This window comes from Mesoplodon densirostris, chromosome 10, assembly GCF_025265405.1.
Source record: "Mesoplodon densirostris isolate mMesDen1 chromosome 10, mMesDen1 primary haplotype, whole genome shotgun sequence".
NCBI lineage: Eukaryota > Metazoa > Chordata > Mammalia > Artiodactyla > Ziphiidae > Mesoplodon > Mesoplodon densirostris.
This window is the reverse complement of record NC_082670.1, coordinates 28,494,321-28,513,686: the sequence shown is the minus strand read 5'-3', so window position 1 is coordinate 28,513,686 and position 19,366 is coordinate 28,494,321. Positions and strand designations below refer to the sequence as shown.

Sequence of the window (19,366 nt, the reverse complement as noted above, 5' to 3'; positions counted from 1 at the left end):
TTTCTGACTTACTTCACTCTGTATGACAGACTCTAGGTCCATCCACCTCACTACAAATAACTCAATTTCGTTTCTTTTTATGGCTTAGTAATATTCCATTGTATATATGTGCCACATCTTCTTTATCCATTCATCTTTCAGTGGACACTTAGGTTGCTTCCATGTCCTGGCTATTGTAAATAGTGCTGCAATGAACATTGTGGTACATGACTCTTTTTGAATTATGGTTTTCTCAGGGTATATGCCCAGTAGTGGGATTGCTGGGTCATATGGTAGTTCTATTTTTAGTTTTTTAAGGAACCTCCATACTTAGGAACTCAAAGACAATTTTAAACTCAAAGACAATTAGGAAGCCTTCCTGTAAGTGCCCGTGGATTGTCATCTCAGCAGAAGACTCAGTGGAGCTGTGAAAGTCCCTCTTAGTCTTGACTCCAACCAGGAAGGCTTTGAGCCAAGATCAGTGAGTTTTGTCTGCTTCCTGGTCACAGTTTGTCCCATGAGCTTCCTGGTCACAGTTTGTCCCATGAGCCTAAGTGGATCAGAGTGAGTTCATCTCCATTACAGCATAAGGAAATTTATGTTTGCTGAGGACTAAGTGGTTGGTTAGTTGGCTAAGTATTGTACTAGCTATGTGCTGTCGTCACCTTCAGCTGGATCCAACTTTGTTTTATATTGCAGGTGAAGAGCCTCATGTGTGAAAATGAAGTCCCAGGCAATCATGATTTACTGTTTAATGTTATTTCTGGGCACAGAATGTTCTCATCCTAGATCCAAGACCCACATAAAAGTAAGTCTGATCTATTCTTAGGTGGTCCCATTAGAAATCAGTCAGTTCTTTGAGATGACTAGAGTTATGATAAATAGCATGTCATTTAAAAGAAATTTTCAGATGACTACGATTTTACCCTTACTGATGGCAGCTTTCTAAAGAAAGGAATAAAGAAAAGATAGTACAGTATTGTTGTGACAGGGTGCAACAGTATTACAGAAAAAGCCACGGGGTATGTAGACAGGCAGCTGATGAGAGGAGGAACCACTAGCCTGGCAGCTGAGCAATTTAGGTTCAAACCTTAACTTTGCTTGTTAGTTGTACAAGTTGCTTCACTTCTCTGAGTCCTTAATTTCCTTACTTATAACATGAAGAGTGTTTTTTTTTCTTTTAGATCTTTACAGTATTTCATAGGTACAGAGAGTTTGTGATTCTATTATTGCAACGTAGCACTCATTCCTAGTACCCGCTCACTTCTTCCTCTCTGAGGATACGCAGTATCAGGTGGACCATATTAGTTTCATTTCACAGTTTCAGTTAATCCAGGCAGAGAACAGCTTAGTGCTATAACTGTCATTACTGTGTTCTCCAATGATACTTAAACTTTCCAAAAGTTGCATCCAATCCACTGGTCTTCAGCGCTCAAGTGAGCACTGTCAAGTATCTAACCTTCATCAGGGGGCAGCATGTTCTCAGTCGGTGCTCACATGCCTGTTTCCTTCAGCAGTTCCTGCCTTATCAGCTGCAGTCTTCTTCCTAGTCTTCAACACATTTTCTTTTCATATCCACATGGAGCCTCTAAGTTGAGATGAGAGATGAGAGGCCCACAGTAAAGAAGACGTTTGGGAATTTATGTTTTACAGGATGGAGATAAACTTCAAGGTCCTGAAGGAAAACCCAAGACTGGAAGGAGGCATGGTGTGTGGCTATAGAATAGTTTTCTTCCATTTGAAGACTGGGCAGAATAAAGGAAGGGCATGGATATTGCAAGCCTGTCCCCAGACCACAGGCTTTCACATAGAATAACAATCTTTAATAAATTCTTAATGTTTACCAGCATTGATAGATTTTTTAAAAAATAATTATACTATTATTCATGCCATAGTCAATGAAGCAAGTTGGCAAATATTCACAGTTGTTCTAGAATAGTAGACAAGAGTCCCTTTCAAAACTCAAAAGGGAAATCTGTGTGAACTAATGAGCTAACAAGAGGCATAAGAGGGAAGGTGACAGGAGTCATTCATTCCTTCATTCAAAGATATTTTCAGGATGCTTAAATGTATGTAACACTCTGAGGCCAAGAGGTCTATTGAAGTGATATAAGAGGTATTGTGTTGGCAAGACTGGTCACTCTTGAGAAGTGAAAAACAAACTATGGAGGCATCATGAGTAGTAAGATAGTGAAATCATGTGGTTCTCACCCACATAGTCGTGATAACTGGATTCTGCACAGTCGTGGCCAAGTACATTTCTGGTGGCAAATACATCTCTACACAGATGTGGAGTTAAGAAAGGAAAGAGGAGAGAAGGGTAGCTAGTATTCATTGAGCATTTATGACAACACTGATCTAAGTGCTGTACAAGGTGCTGTCTCACTCAATGTTTGTAACAAGACTATGGCATTACCTCCAAACTATATTTATGAATGAAGAAATTGAGAAGCACTCAGCTTAAATAAATTGCAAAATTGATACACCTGGGTAGATGTCAAAGAAGGATGCAAAACCACTTGTTTCCTTTCTCCACAAATGGAGTCATCCACAGAGCTGTCCAAACCATAAATACCAGACCAGCCTCTGACTCACAGTTGATAGGGCCCTTCATCGCATTTATTTCAATACCTTATTAGCTCTCAGCATCATCTGCGTCTTTCCATTGCACTGCCACTATCCAAAGGCAATTCTTCCTGGGAATACTTCAACAGCTTCATCAAGTCAATGCACTCTATTCATGCCTCAAATTAGGCCACCACCAGTTTTTATCAATACAGTTTTGTTGAAACACAGCCATGCCCAATTATTTACATATTGTCTTTGACTGCTTTTATGCTACAAAAGCAGAGCTGAGTCATTATGACAGACCATATGGCCCACAAAGCTGAAAATATTTACTCTCTGGCTAGCCTTGACATATTTAGCAAATAAAAACATAGGAAGTGTGGTGAAATTTAAATTTCAGGTAAACCATGATTAATATTTCATGGATCATACATATACGAAAAAATTATCCATTGTTTTACTGAACATTTTTAGTTGGTCTTCTTTATTTATGGATTCTGCATCTGCAACTTCTCCTACTCATAAAAATTTATTTTCAACCCCCAAATCAATACTCACACTGCTTTCTGAATCATTCACAGACATGCACAGAATAGCAGAAAAATTGAGTTGGCCAAGGTGCTTGTTCACAGCTGAACGAGATGGCTCTTGGCCTTCTTGTTTCAGCTCTCCTACTATAAACAAGTGTTCTTTTTGTGGCCTATGTAGTGCCACATGTTTTGCTTTTTGTGCTTTTTGTTGATGATTTCACTGCTTAAAATGGTCCCCAGGTAGAGCTCTGAAATGCTGTTTAGCGTTCCTAGGAAGGTTATGATGTGCCTTGTGGAGAGAATACATATGTGAGATAAGCTTTGCTCATATGCTGTCATGGGTTATAGTGCTATTGGTCGTGAATTCAATGTCAGCGAATCAACAACATATGTTAAATGGAAACACAAAACAAGCTTATATATTGATATATTGATTGGTTGATGAAAATGTTGTGAGCAGAAGCTTGCAGGAACCTAACCTTGTATTTCTCCTAGGAGCGATGGTTATGTTTTTGCTAATTCAGTGTTTGTGGCAGTGACTTTACAGAATTTAACTGCTGCAAATCATGGGAATTGGCTGTATCGGAAAATAAAATTAATAGTTAACTGGCACTTAACCTGTATTTTATCTGGCAACTCTATTTACCTGGTCCTTTACAGAAAAGTTTACTGACACCTGCTCCATGCTATGGTTAATCATCTTTCAAACACAAATCCAATCATGTTTTCTGGTAATCCCCATATTAGCACAGGATCCAAGATCCTTCATGACTTGAGATGTTTTCTTCCCCAGCCTCATCTCTTGCCACTCTCCCTTCAGCCGCTCTGAATCAGCCTTTATGATAATACAGCCTTTACCTGTGATCCCTCCTTTCCACATGCTCTTCACTCTGCCTAGACATCAGCTTCACAACCTGCCTGGCAGCTCTTGTTGTTAAGAACCCAGTTCAATGTCACCTCCTCTGGGAAGCAAGACCCAAGGCCCCAGAATGAGTTAGATGCCCCAGTCAGAGTGCAGAAATGCTAATTAGGCTTCTCTCTCTCTCTTCTCCTTTTAAGAAAAATGCCATGGACCTTGCACCACTTCTTCCAACTGCAGTCAGCCTTGTGTTCAGCACTTTTGTGGAGAAATAGGATTTATCTGTAATGGAAACAAGTGCCAAAAATCAACTGAAACATGTACAAGCCTTTCTGTGGAAACACTCTTTATGGTGATGCATTTGCATATTTGCATCTTATTTGCATATTCTACAGGAACCAATCCCCCGGAGGGGGTAGAGACGTTTTTAATGTTCTCTGTTCAGCATGACTATAAGTCTCAGATCTGGACTTGAGAAATTCTACAGAGCAGATTCAAGTTTGTCTATTCCTTTCTCACCCAAACTCTCAGCTACTCTCTCCTCTCCCTACTCTATTTCTCCCTCTCAAAATCCTTTCTCAAAAAAGATCTGAAATTTATCTATACAATGATAAACACTTAGAGATTAAAATTTTAGCTATAAAGGTGGATTTGCATACCTCTTATGCTAATCAGTTAAGCAACTAAATGTGTCTAGAATCAAAATAAGTTTGATATCTTTTTCAAATACTTTCAATCACTTGACCAAAAGAAGAGAGAGACGTGTGTCCCAGAAGGAATAGAAATCCAATGAATACAACAATTCTCAATTAAAATATTTTATCTTACATCCTTTCACTTAGTGACTGTTTCCTTCTGCACCCCCCCCAATCCTGTAGAAGCACATTGATCTCTGCATCTCCTAAAATGTCAACAGTGTTTCTATAAAGGGAGTATCAATGCAGTGTCACTTAGCATAGGTAATCACATAGATGTCCCTGCAAGTACAGTGGCATTCAAAAGAGAGTTAAATGAAGTAAGCGATTGTTTTGGCCTATCCTAAGTCATATTCTGGGAAATTCTAGGTAAAAAGTATGAGGAAATGAGCAAATAACCTCTTCTATTTAATGAACTCTAAACTTTAAAAAATTACAATGCCTTAGCATTCTGTGTTTAACTGCCAATCTCCAAAAACCATTCCCCTCTGAAGTTCCATGTGGCTCCTCTTTTAAAAAAATAAAATAAAATAATTAGACAAATTTTGTTTCTAGAATTTCTCCATATCTCTGGAGAAAACTGTCTTGTTATAATACTTGAGTTAAAAATCGCTGTCCTGAAAGCAGATTCCAATAAGAAAGGTCAGCATCCTGATCTCTGTGGGAATTCTGATGGAATCTCATGCCCGTTTGTGAGCCCACTTACCTTCTCCATACTTTTCAGGATCTAAACCACTTTTCAGGACCACTTACTTCTGTGTCTGTTTTTCCCATGTGGATTATTTGTGCCTTTAACCCCTTTAGTCTGACACGTTAGGTACTTAATCATTTTTGAATGAAACTTTTTTTTAACAGGAATTAATAACGCATCATGCTTTTCCGTGGCAGCACCATTTATACCTCTGCACGTTGTTGACTACCAAGCCCCAGAGCCAATTGAGAGTGTAGCTCAAGTCATCCAAAGGAACTGCCCACTTGATTATGCCTGCATAATTGATGTTGTGAAATCATCAGAAGCCACATCTGGAAATATTGCATTTATAGTGAAGTTACTAAAAAATATTTCTACACACTTGTCTGATAATGTTACCCAAGGGAAAATGAAGGTATTATTTGTTAATTTCATTTTAAAAACTGACAATATTTTTTTTCAAAATCTTGCATTTTAATAGTTTTAAATGTATTTTCAGGGTAAAAACTACGATAACCACAGCTATCAGAACAGTTCAGTTCAGTTTTGCATATTGATTTATCCCAGTTTATGGACATTTTCAAGAAGTTAGAACTTTTTTATACATGTTTTTGTACAGACTGACTATTTTCAAGAAACTATCACATAGTGATGGCTGTGGGGAAGACTGTTCCTACTCTAGTGTTTCCCAAATTTTATTCTTGTAGAATGTAATTGTCCTGAGGAATCTTAGCAGAGCTTCTATTTTTAAAAGAGAGATCTGTAGCACAGAAGATATAGGAACTCTGGGTTAAACAAAGCCAAATAGGTCTCCTTATGGCAGGACTTTTTAGAGCTTTTCATGTGTTAATGAACTTTGGCACTCTTTATAAGAGTGGGGGGTATAAGGATATGGTATGCTGTACTTCTCAAACTTGGATTGCCATAGAATCTACTTCCAATCTCCTTCTTAAATAGTCATTAATATCTCATGGGAAACTTGGGTTAGACAAGTTGCAGTGTGGAAATGCTGCCCTGGGCATATAATAAAGCAGGTAACTCTGATCTGTGATTCGTTTTATTTTATTTATTTTATTTCATTTTATCTTATTTTATTTCATTTCATTTTATCTTATTTATTTTATTTCATTTCATTTTACCTTATTTTATTTTGTTTTATTTTTAACATTCTTTTACTTTTCTCCCCTCTCTGCAGGCCTACTAGCATGAGATTCTAATAAACAGTGCATTTGAAGAGAAATATGTCAAATAATTTCAAATCATTTGATCTTTAGATATTTCAGGTTTTAGAAATCAACTTTGTACAACACTGTGTAAATCCCCAGTATAATATCCACTTTTCTCCACTGCAGAGCTACTGCAAAGTGGCCAACCACATCCTCGACAAAGCAGTCATTCCAAATTGGGCTTTCATTTCTGACAAAAATGCCAGCTCGGATTTGTTGCAGTCAGTGAATTGGTTTGGGAGGCGACTCCACATCCAGAACGAACTGGAGCACATAGCGGATGAACTCTTCATTCAGACAAAAGGGCGTCACATCAACCACAATACTTCAGAGCGAAGTTTCAGTTTCTCCATGAATGTGAGCGATACAACGGAGGGTATCCTAGGAATGATAGAAGTTCCCAGGCAAGAGCTGTGGAAGCTGCCACCAAATGCATCCGAAGCCATCGACATAGCTTTCCCCAGCTTGGGGGCTGTTCTGAAAGAAGCCCACTTGCAAAATGCCAGTCTTCCCAGGCAGGTAAATGGGCTGGTCATTTCGGTGATTTTACCAGAAAGATTGAAGCAAATCTTATTCACCTTTGAGAAGATCAATAAACCCCGAATGCCAGGGCCCAGTGTGTTGGCTGGCACTCCAGGAAAAGGAGGTGGGATGAGAAGGTCTGTGAAACAACATTGGATACAGCCAGCAAAGTGAAATGCTGGTGTAACTACACCAACGTGGTGATGTCTTTTTCCATTCTCATGTCCCCCATATCTGTAGACAACAAGGTCCTGGCCTATATCACCTGCATTGGGCTCAGTGTCTCCATCCTTAGCTTGATTCTTTGCCTGATCACTGAAGCCACAGTTTGGTCCCAAGTGGTCGTGACAGAGATATCATACATGCGACATGTATGCATTGTGAACATAGCTGTGTCTCTCCTGACCGCCAATGTGTGGTTCATCCTAGGCTTTAACTTTAACAAAAAGGCCCAGAACTACAACTGGTGTGTTGCGGTGACATTTTTCAGCCCCTTTTTCTACCTCTCTCTGTTTTTCTGGATGCTCTTCAAAGCACTGCTCATCATCTATAGACTATTGGTCGTTTTCCGGAGGATGATGAAGTCCTGCATGATGGCCATTGGCTTTGCCATTGGCTATGGGTGCCCGTTGGTCATTGCTGTCACCACAGTTGCTATCACAGTGCCAGGGAAAGGCTACATGAGACATGGTGCCTGTTGGCTTAACTGGGACAATACCAAAGCCCTTTTAGCATTTGCCATCCCAGCCTTGCTTATTGTGGCTGTGAATGTTGTTGTGGTTTTGGTTGTTGCTGTAAACACTCAGAGGCCCTCTATTGGCAGTTCCAGGTCTCAGGATGTGGCCATTATTATGAGGATCAGCAAAAATGTCGCCATCCTCACCCCATTGCTAGGACTGACCTGGGGTTTTGGAATAGCTACCTTCATAGAAGGCACTTCCTTGATATTTCATATAATCTTTGCCGTGCTCAATGTTTTCCAGGTAAGTTCCAGAAGGGAGATGTATGTTATTAATTAATATTTTATTTATAAAACACTATTATTATCTTATAATTTGTTATTCTGGCTTTACAATAAAACATGGCTATAGTTTTAAAATATAGAACACCACATATTCCTCTCATTTCCTTCTATATCTTAGAGACATTTATCTGTGGTATCTCTCACTCTATTGATTGTCCAGTTGGATTTAGATGATCAGGCTGGTTGGGTAGGAATCTCCTCTCTCCTCTCCTCACTGGTTTACCTGTATCCCTCCTAAAGTTTCAACGTCAAAAGAAGTTGACCTTCACTTATGGAGGACCAGTCTTTGGTCAGGGATGTGTGAGGCTATACTTAATATGTTATGCCTCAAAACAAGCACAATTTTTATCCTCTCTCAAGTAGTTTGGGTGCTCCATAAAATAATAGCCATTTTTCACAGTATGAAGGGATGGCCCTTGCCACTCACTTTGGGTGTTAACTAGTCAGGGGTTCTCATACCTCTTCCCTGCTGTTCTCTGCGAAATAAATGTAGGTTGTTATTCACAGAAATGGATCTTGACACATGGTACTTGATCCCAGGAATGTCACTTTCTCTGGTCCTCAGACTTCTCCTCTATAAGATAAGGATGGACCTAAAATGATCTCTATTTTCTTTTCTTGCTTAACATGCTTGGTTTGACAAGATTATCCATTGAAAAGTTGTTTTACTTCATCTTGGCTACTAAGCCATTTTCAGGAAGCTGTCATTAGTCAGGCTGCTTTCCATATCCATGAGTAATAGAAAATTTGACAAATTCATATTTTTAAAATGTTTTAAATCAGGGGCTGGCAAACTATGGCCTGCTGCCTGTTTTTGTAAATAGTTTTACTGAAATACAGCATTACTCATTGGTTTACATTTTGCCTATGGCTGCTTTAGTGTCACAATGGCAAAGATGAGATAGTTGCTACAGAGGCTGTAGAGCTTGTAAAGCCTAAAATATTTATTATCTGCTTCTTTGCAGAAAAATATTTTCAAAAAAAAAGTTTGACCACTGCTTTAAATAAAACAAATATAACTGTTTAAATAAAGCCACAAAGTATTCCATGTCACTGTTACTCTATTTCAAAACTTGATACAAAATAATAAAGCCTACTTTAAAGAAATGCCGAGATACACCAGAAATACAGCTACACATGGAACAACTCCTACAGAACACCTACTGAACGCTGGCAGAAGACCCCAGACCTCCCAAAAGGCAAGAAACTCCCCACATACCTGGGTAGGGCAAAGCGGAGAGATTCCCGCACAGAGGAGCGGTGCCGAGCGGCACTCACCAGCACGAGAGGCTTGTCTGCTCCCCCGCCGGGGCGGGCGGCGCTGGAAGCTGAGGCTCGGGCTTCGGTCAGAGCGCAGGGAGAGGACTGGGGCTGGCGGCGAGAACTCAGCCTGAAGGGGGCTAATGTGCCACAGCTAGCCGGGAGGGAGTCCGGGAAAACTCTGGAGCTGCCGAAGAGGCAGAAGACTTTTTCTTCCCTCTTGGTTTCCTGGTGCGCGAGGAGAGGGGATTAAGAGCGCCGCGTAAAGGAGCTCCAGAGACGGGCGCGAGTCGCGGCTGAAAGCACGGAGCCCAGAGACGGGCGTGGGACTCTGGGGCTGCTGCTGCCGCCGCCAAGAAGCCTGTGTGCGAGCACAGGTCACTGTCCACACCGCCCTTCCGGGAGCCTGTGCAGCCTGCCACTGCCGGAGTCCCGGGATCCAGGGGCGTCTTCCCTGGGAGAACGCACGGCACGCCTCGGGCTGCTGCAACGTCACGCCGACCTCTGCCGCTGCAGGCTTGCCCCGCACTCCGTGCCCCTCACTCAGGCGGGAGGCCCGGCCTGAGTGAGCCAGAGTCCCCGAAGAGGCTGCTCCTTTAACCCTGTCCTGTCTGAGCGAAGAACAGACGCCCTCCGGCGACCTACACGCAGAGGCGGGGCCAAATCCAAAGCTGAGACCCAGGAGCTGTGAGAACAAAGAAGAGAAAGGGAAACCTCTCCCAGCAGCCTCAGAAGCAGCGGATTAAAGCTCCACAATCAACTTGATGTACCCTGCATCTGTGGAATACATGAATAGACAACAAATCATCCCAAATTGAGGAGCCAGGAGTCAGTGCTGTGCCTCTGAGGTGGGAGAGCGAACTTCAGGACACTGGTCCACAAGAAACCTCCCAGCTCCACATAATATCAAACGGCGAAAATCTTCCAGAGATCTCCATCTCAACACCAGCACCCAGCTTCACTCAACGACCAGCAAGCTACAGTGCTGGACACCCTATGCCAAACAACTAGCAAGACAGGAACACAACGCCACCCATTAGCAGAGAGGCTGCCTCAAATCATAAAAAGTCTGCAGACACCCCAAAACACACCACCAGACGTGGACCTGCCCACCAGAAAGACAAGATCCAGCCTCATCCACCAGAACACAGGCAGTAGTCCCCTCCACCAAGAAGCCTACACAACCCACTAAACCAACCTTAGCCACTGGGGACAGACACCAAAAACAACGGGAACTACGAACCTGCAGCCTGCAAAAAGGAGACCCCAAACACAGTAACATAAGCAAAATGAGAAGACAGAAAAACACACAGCAGGAGAAGGAGCAAGATAAAAACCCACCAGACCTAACAAATGAAGAGGTAATAGGCAGTCTACCTGAAAAAGAATTCAAAATAATGATGGTAAAGATGATCCAAAATCTTGGAAATAGAATAGACAAAATGCAAGAAACAGTTAACAAGGACCTAGAAGAACTAAAGATGAATCAAGCATTGATTAAAAACACAATAAATGAAATAAAAAATACTCTAGATGGGATCAATAGCAGAATAACTGAGGCAGAAGAACGGATAAGTGAGGTGGAAGATAAAATAGTGGAAATAACTGCTGCACAGCAAAATAAAGAAAAAAGAATGAAAAGAACAGAGGACAGTCTCAGAGACCTCTGGGACAACATTAAACGCACCAACATTCGAATTATAGGGGTTCCAGAAGAAGAAGAGAAAAAGAAAGGGACTGAGAAAATATTTGAAGAGATTATAGTTGAAAACTTCCCTAATATGGGAAAGGAAATAGTTAATCAAGTCCAGGAGGCACAGAGAGTCCCATACAGGATAAATCCAAGGAGAAATACACCAAGACACATATTAATCAAACTGTCAAAAATTAAACACAAAGAAATCATATTAAAAGCAGCAAGGGAAAAACAACAAATAACACACAAGGGAATCCCCATCAGGATAACAGCTGATCTCTCAGCAGAAACTCTACAAGCCAGAAGGGAGTGGCAGGACATAATTAAAGTGATGAAGGAGAAAAATGTGCAACCAAGATTACTCTACCCAGCAAGGATCTCATTCAGATTTGATGGAGAAATTAAAACCTTTACAGACAAGCAAAAGCTGAGAGAGTTCAGCACCACCAAACCAGCTTTACAACAAATGCTAAAGGAACTTCTCTAGGCAAGAAACACAAGAGAAGGAAAAGACCTACAATAACAAACCCAAAACAATTAAGAAAATAGGAATAGGAACATACATATCGATAATTACCTTAAATGTAAATGGACTAAATGCTCCCACCAAAAGACACAGACTCGCTGAATGGATACAAAAACAAGACCCATATATATGCTGTCTACAAGAGACCCACTTCAGACCTAGAGACACATACAGACTGAAAGTAAGGGGATGGAAAAAGATATTCCATGCAAATGGAAACCAAAAGAAAGCTGGAGTAGCAATTCTCATATCAGACAAAATAGACTTTAAAATAAAGACTACTAGAAGAGACAAAGAAGGACACTACATAATGATCAAGGGATCAATCCAAGAAGAAGATATAACAATTGTAAATATTTATGCACCCAACATAGGAGCACCTCAATACATAAGGGAAATATTAACAGCCATAAAAGGAGAAATCGACAGTAACACAATCATAGTAGGGGACTTTAACACCCCACTTTCACCAATGGACAGGTCATCCAAAATGAAAATAAATAAGGAAACACAAGCTTTAAATGATACATTAAACAAGATGGACTTAATTGATATTTATAGGACATTCCATCCAAAAACAACAGAATACACATTTTTCTCAAGTGCTCATGGAACATTCTCCAGGATAGATCATATCTTGGGTCACAAATCAAGCCTTGGTAAATTTAAGAAAATTGAAATTGTATCAAGTATCTTTTCTGACCACAATGCTATGAGACTAGATATCAATTACAGGAAAAGAGCTGTAAAACATACAAACACATGGAGGCTAAACAATACACTACTTAATAACGAAGTGATCACTGAAGAAATCAAAGAGGAAATTAAAAAATACCTAGAAACAAATGACAATGGAGACACGACGACCCAAAACCTATGGGATGCAGCAAAAACAGTTCTAAGAGGGAAGTTTATGGCAATACAATCCCACCTTAAGAAACAGGAAACATCTCGAATAAACAACCTAACCTTGCACCTAAAGCAATTAGAGAAAGAAGAACAAAAACATCCCAAAGTTAGCAGAAGGAAAGAAATCATAAAAATCAGATCAGAAATAAATGAAAAAAAAAAAAAAGAAATAGTGGGGATTTGATGAATTCAAGATATATGTTGGGGGTGAAACTGACAGGATTCATTGACAGAATAATTATAATTAGGAAGGATTCCAAGATTTCTGGCTTGAGAAATTAGCAGGGTGGTTCTGCTGATTACAGAAATGAGGAAACTGGAACAAGTTTGTAAGGGAAATAAAAATATACTGTTGTGAAAAAAAATAAAAAATAAAATAAAATAAATAAATAAATAAACAAAGAAAGAAAGAAAGAAAGAAAGAAATGCCAACTCAGTTCAAGTATATATCTTACTCATAATTCTTTAATAACTATGGAGAATATTTATTTCACTTTTTCCTTTGCATTGCTTTAAAAAGAAGCCTTTTACTTAAGGATTTCTTGGGGCAGGGGGCAGGAAATCAAAAGCTCTTGGACTCACATAAATCTCCCCAACTCTTGAAGTTACTCTGGTTACTAACGATCCCATCCTATTTTACTTTGCAACTTAATTAAACCCCAGGAAATTTTGTCCTGCATTTCTTTTTCAGATCATTTCTCTTTCTATTTTCTTTCTTTTTTTTTTTTTTTTTTGGTGATACGTGGGCCTCTCACCGTTGTGGCCTCTCCCATGACGGAGCACAGGCTCCGGACGCGCAGGCTCAGCGGCCATGGCTCACAAGCCCAGCCGCTCTGTGGCATGTGGGATCCTCCCGGACCAGGGCACGAACCCATGTCCCCTGCATCGGTGGACGGACTCTCAACCACTGTGCCACCAGGGAAGCCCCTCTCTTTCTATTTTCTTGATGGAAAGAAAAATTCTAAACCCCCTTTAGTTACACACACTCCATTTTTCTAAGCAAGCTTTTCCTGTGACTCACATTTAAAAATTTCAGTCTTCTGATCAGTGTTTCTTCTTCATGAAACCATCCTTAGAAACCAGGCTTCCCTTCACTCTCATGGCAGGATCCAGATTTTTCTTGGACCTCAACTCCCACCACATAAAAGGGCTGACTGTCAATTATTGTGACTTTATAGGTGACCAGATAATTTAAACTTGAAGAGACCCTGGCCTTACAGGTCTCTGTAACCTTCTCTTTCTTTTATGCAGAAACTTCTCCCACCACCTCAGAGGCTCTAGCTGCCTATTTCTTCCAAAGTAGACTAGAATACGTTTCCTTTTCTCAAGACACCTTCCCTGATTGCGACTTCAAATGACAAGATTTTATGTCACATGTTACTGTCATCATAAGTAAGAACAACTATCTTAATATTGGGGAAGAAAGTAAAGAGATTTAATAAGGTTGCAAACTCTATCCTACATCTGAAGCCATTCAATACATATCAATAACTCTCGTGCACAAACATGAAGGTGGTCCTCTCTCTTTGTGATACACTCAAAGAAAATACTCATTAACGCATGTTTATTGGAATCAGTGGAAATTGAAGTTTCTAATGTCTGATAAGTATCTTTGAAGGAATCTAGAAGAGTGGTATTAAAATAACAGCTGGGATACAGTCTGCACAACTGTCCCTCATACTTCGTTGAATTTTGCCACAGGGGTTCTTCATCTTGCTGTTTGGAACCGTTACTGATCACAAGGTAATTTGAGTTTGTTTCACTCGTTGTAAATGACCTCCATGTAGTTGACGGGAGCAGGTGGATGAAGCAGCTTTGATCGGAGAGTACAGTCCGGAAGAGTTGAGTCTGTGGGGTAAGTCAAGACATCAGCTTTGAGGGGGAAAGGAACGAACTACTCTTTCATGTCCTGTTCTTTATCAAGTCAACTGGAGGCTATGTTTGAACATAGCTGGTGCAAAGAATAGAAACCATGACCAGAATTTTAATCTTAATCCTAAATTCAGTTGTAACTAAACCTCAACTTTTATCCAAGTCTTATTATTTTCCAAGCACCGTGCTAAACTATTTGATGCCGCTTCTAGCAGGGTTGCTGGCCTCAGAGTTTCACGACACAGGTCTGGGCCCTGGGGATGTTGTCATTTCTTCACTGTCATTGCTTCTTTAGATTAGAGATGCTTTGAGGATGAGGATGTCTTCACTGAATGGGCGGTCAAAGGCAGCAGAGGTAAGCCTCTCCTTTTCAGTCTCAATATTGGAGGATCAGTGTCCTCAGCAGAGTCATGATGAGACATATTATTGCCTAGTGTTCAGGATTTGTTAGCAAACAGAATCATGAGGGCATACTTTCCTTCATTCATTTCTTCATTCAAGAAATTTGGACTATCCTACTAGAGCTTAAGGTCAATGGAATACAGACCTCAAGAAAAGTTTCCAGGGAATCCCCTGGCAGTCCAGTGGTTAGGATTCGGTGCTTTCAGTCCCAGGTCCTGGGTTCAATCCCTTGTCAGGGAACTAAAATCCTGCAAGCCCCTCAGAGCAGCCAAAAAAAAAAAAAAAAGAGAGAGAGAGAAAGAAAGAAAAGTTTCCATACCGGTTGCATTTCAACTAAATACATTTAGACCATTGAGATGAGACAACATGAACCCAGAACCTTAAATTCTAAAAAAAATGCTAAAGCTGGGAAATAAGACAAGAGTTAGAAATGAGATTTTAGTCCAACCTAGTCATGCCATAGGTAAGGAAAGTAAGGCCCAGAGTACTTGTGAGATTTGCCCAAAGCCACCCAACTGATTGTGAGAATTAGCATTCTCCTTGCTTTGGGCTTTTCCAGTGAGCCACACTGCCTTGAATTGAAGTGTTTGTGTATTTATAGATCTTGAAGATGACTTTTGACCTAGCTATCTGTCTTTTCAAGCACCAACTGAAATTGCCATCATTGTTATATTAATTAGAAAGAAGTCATTTATTCAACCAACAGTTTCTCAATAAGAGCTACTTTTAAAATAAACAAATAAAAAGCTTTCTGGACACACTGAGAGTCAGAATTTATGGTCAGTTAGTACTGAGTCTGACTTTAATGCCACAGTTCATCAGCTCTATGATAGACATTTTTTATTCACCTCTGAACATTTCTGAAATTGAAATGTTTTATACAGTCAGTGACAAGTCATGATTTAATTGGCAAGTTATTTTTTCCTTTTCTTCCTTGTAAAAATAATGTAAAAATAATGATGTTGCTTACAATGTTAGATTCAGTGAAATATGAAAATTTAATTCTGTGTAGCTGTGTCAACTTGGGTACCTCATGTTTCCATTTTTACATGTTTATCTCTAGTCAGGCACAGACATAAATATAAATCTATGTGCATTTTGGTCAATGCCATTCATCATTGACATCACTGTTATTTTTTCCCCATTTAGAATGCATCGTTAAGCCCAACGTATGGATCTAAATTAATGAATTGTTGAGGATAAGATGTGAGTATTAAAAACTCAAGGAGAAGCTTCACTTGTAAGCTGTGACAAACTCCTCAATGCCCCCTGGGAGCACACTATTGCCTACTATGTGATGCTGGAGGGAGGTGGGAAGGAAACAGGGGGATATCTTTCAGAGAATGGAAACGTCTTTATTGCCCGGCACACAGACGAAAATACGCACATCTTTAAAACCTACGTCATCTCAGTTTACATGACCAAATCTTAAGAATACTTTTTCTTTCTGTCCTCAGTGAGAGGATGCTGTCATCATACTGCTCTGATACAGGAGACATCTTGCTGTTTACACACACCTTAATTCCATTTTGCCACTGAGTGTTGACACTTAGAAGAGCCCCATTGTTGAGAAGGAAGACAATTGATTGGAATCACAAAGCAACAAGTCCATCTCTCCCTAATGAAGTTGGGGCTCAGAATCATTCTTAAGGGGGTATGTGTGGAGTTGTGGTAAATTAGCTGCCTACTCACAGCCAACATCTGACACATACTTCTACACACGTGAAATCAGGGGAAAACAAATATTAGGCAGCCGTGAAGGGGAGAATAAGTCACAAAGTGGCAGCCAGAAGCCTGAGAGGTAGCAGGGGCATGTGGGCAGGGCAATCAATCTTGGTATGTTCTTGTCTTGGAGAGTTTTTGTGGTCTTTCTGCATGGATATAGATGAGTCTCAGATTTTATGTTTCAACACCACCTGGCAACAGGCACATCCTCTTTTACATTCCTTTCGTTTCTGAGTCATGGCCCATATATTGAGCAATGGGGCAAAGCAAAGGGTTGAAACAATCTCATGGAATCAAAGATGCTCTGAGTTTGAAGAAACTTTAAGGGACCTCCTGGGTTACAGATTATAAAAACCTGATGTTGTGGTGCTGTGGACATGGGCTCATGGTCCTAGGAAGAGGGAGGGGAGGGAGAGGGGGCTCTGTCATATACATTGACCAGCATGTATGGGGTGCTGTGAAAACAGAGAAGAAAACACTGGCATATCATTCTTTTTTTTTTTTTTTTTGGCAGTACACGGACCTCGCACTGTTGTGGCCTCTCCCATTGCGGAGCACAGGCTCCAGACGCACAGGTTCAGTGGCCATGGCTCACGGCCCCAGCCGCTCCGCAGCATGTGGGATCTTCCCGGACTGGGGCATGAACCCGTGTCCCCTGCATCAGCAAGCGGACTCTCAACCACTGTGCCACCAGGGAAGCCCTGGCATATTATTCTTAATTAATCACCTTCACATTTGGATTTTTATATTAGAACATTAAAGCGGAGGAAATAGTAGAACTTTAAAAAATTAACCCTCCCAACTTCTGCCCATTTCCTACTCCACAGGGATCTTCCATGGTGGAGCATCACTATAGCATTTCTTGATTAGTCACTAAGGAGAGGTAGTTCAGATGGTTTAGTAAAGCTGATCTTTCCATTAAGGTTCTAATTTGACCTGTTTGGGGAAGCTTATTAGACTAAGCTGGGTGGAGGAGGCCCTGCATCCTGGGGATACTGTCTACCCATTCTAGAGAAGAGAGGCGTGGCTGAAGTCTTCTCTCTAGCTAGCTGGGCATACCTGGTTGGCTGTATGAAAAGTTGGTGACAACCAGTAGAAGCCAAGATCAGGGACTACACCACTTACTAGAAAGAGGGGGGTGCTCAAAGTTTGACCAGTATCAGGAGGAAGTGGAGGAAGGAGGTGGAAACACACTAACAACTCTCCCCAGAGAAATCCTCACCACCTATTTCTCCAACTTTCAACTTCTACTTTTGAACCTGTGAAGTGGGGGACGGATGAGGATTGCATTCTTTCAGCATATCTTCTGCGGGTGGCCCTGACCCTGTTGAATTTTCTCAGTAATTGGGGTCCTCCACTTTTTACATCGGTACCCAGGAGGAATCAGAAGGTCTCAGAAGCAGCAGCTGGCACCATGTTGGGGGTGCAACAAACTCAGAGGACAGGACTGGAAATTCATGATCAGTGATCCTCCCAAGTCCAGAATGGAGAGCTGGCAGCACCGGGAAGGTCCTTCAGCAGAAAGCAGGGCTCCAACCACACGGTTGAGAGCAGAATTACAGCTCAAGGACACAAGTGTCTGGGAAGCACAAGGCCGGGCCACGGCCCAGGCTAGGGGTCAACCACAGAGCACAGGCAGTATTTCAGATCTTAAACCAGAACACAGAATCTTAGACGGACGGGGTCTGGGGAGGGAGGCCGAATTCCAAGAGCCAGAAAGCGGGCAGGAGACCAGAATTGGACTTGCCCAGATTTGGGGCCCTTGTGGTTGGAAACTCCACATGTTCCAGTGACCTCAGGTCAGATTATTTTTAGGAACAAGGTCGGGACAGGTGTACAGGGAGGTACCGGAACCATGGAAGGAGAGCAGAGGTGAGAAAACTGGGCAGTTTTCTCCATGTATAGATCCTAACTGGGGATTCCCATCCTGGGAAGCATGGGAGGGAGGGGAACAGCATTCTTAATACGAGGCCACGGCTGCACAGCGCCCTCTACTGTTCATATGAAGGGCGGACCTTTATATGACCCAGCAGAGTCTGTGTTACCCAGTGTGATTTCAGGGTCACCAGGACGGCTTCTCCATTCCTCTGAAATCTCTTCCACTTATTTGTTCATGCCTAAAATTCACTTAAAAGAGCTCCTCATTCCACAATGAGAAATGGGACAGATAGAATAGATACCCGGAGAGAAGCAACACGGTTTTCCTAGTAAAGCTGCAAATTCAGAGCCGCTGAGTCATTCTAGAGACCAAGCTTAGAGGAGGGGGAGAAAGGGCATTGCAAGTTTAGGCTTGAGCCCTTGTCCGGGGAAGATCCCACATGCCGTGGAGCAACTAAGCCCGCGAGCCACAACTACTGAAGCCCGCGCGCCTAGAGCCCGTGCTCCGCAACAAGAGAAGCCACTGCAATGAGAAGCCCGCGCACCATAACGAAGAGTATCCCCTGCTCGCCGCAACTAGAGAAAGCCTACATGCAGCAACGAAGACCCAACGCAGCCAAAAATAAATAAATTTAAAAAGATACAGGCAGGCTCTAAAAGCTGGAAAAGACAAGGAAATGAATTATCCCTTAGAGCTTCCAGGAGGAATGTAGCCCTGCTGATGCTTTGATTTGAATGTAGTGAGACCCACTTTGGACCTCTGACAGGCAGAGCTGTAAGATAATATATTGTATTGTTTTAAGCCACTGAATCTATAGTAATTTGTTACAGCACTGATAGGAAGCTAATAGAGTAGCTGTAGCTACATAATCATAAATAATTCACAAGCAAGTTAGTTTAAAACTTGGCAAACCAACAGTGAAAAAATGATTGATTTGTATAAATTAAACACTTCAGTGCCACCTGGTGGCTGAAATTTCACAGCGAATGACTTGAAATGACAT

General features: G+C 41.3%; 1 protein-coding gene across 1 annotated transcript; it reads left to right on the top strand.

Moving 5' to 3' along the window:
• The first annotated feature begins 700 nt into the window (after positions 1 to 700).
• ADGRF4 (adhesion G protein-coupled receptor F4) lies at positions 701 to 18,277 on the top strand. Its single transcript, XM_060111421.1, is given in 10 exon segments — positions 701 to 787; positions 1,633 to 1,687; positions 4,137 to 4,285; positions 5,474 to 5,737; positions 6,675 to 7,146; positions 7,149 to 8,053; positions 14,187 to 14,228; positions 14,653 to 14,712; positions 15,909 to 15,951; positions 17,826 to 18,277. Coding segments are annotated over 10 exon segments (2,529 nt in total).
• Positions 18,278 to 19,366: the final 1,089 nt, after the last annotated feature.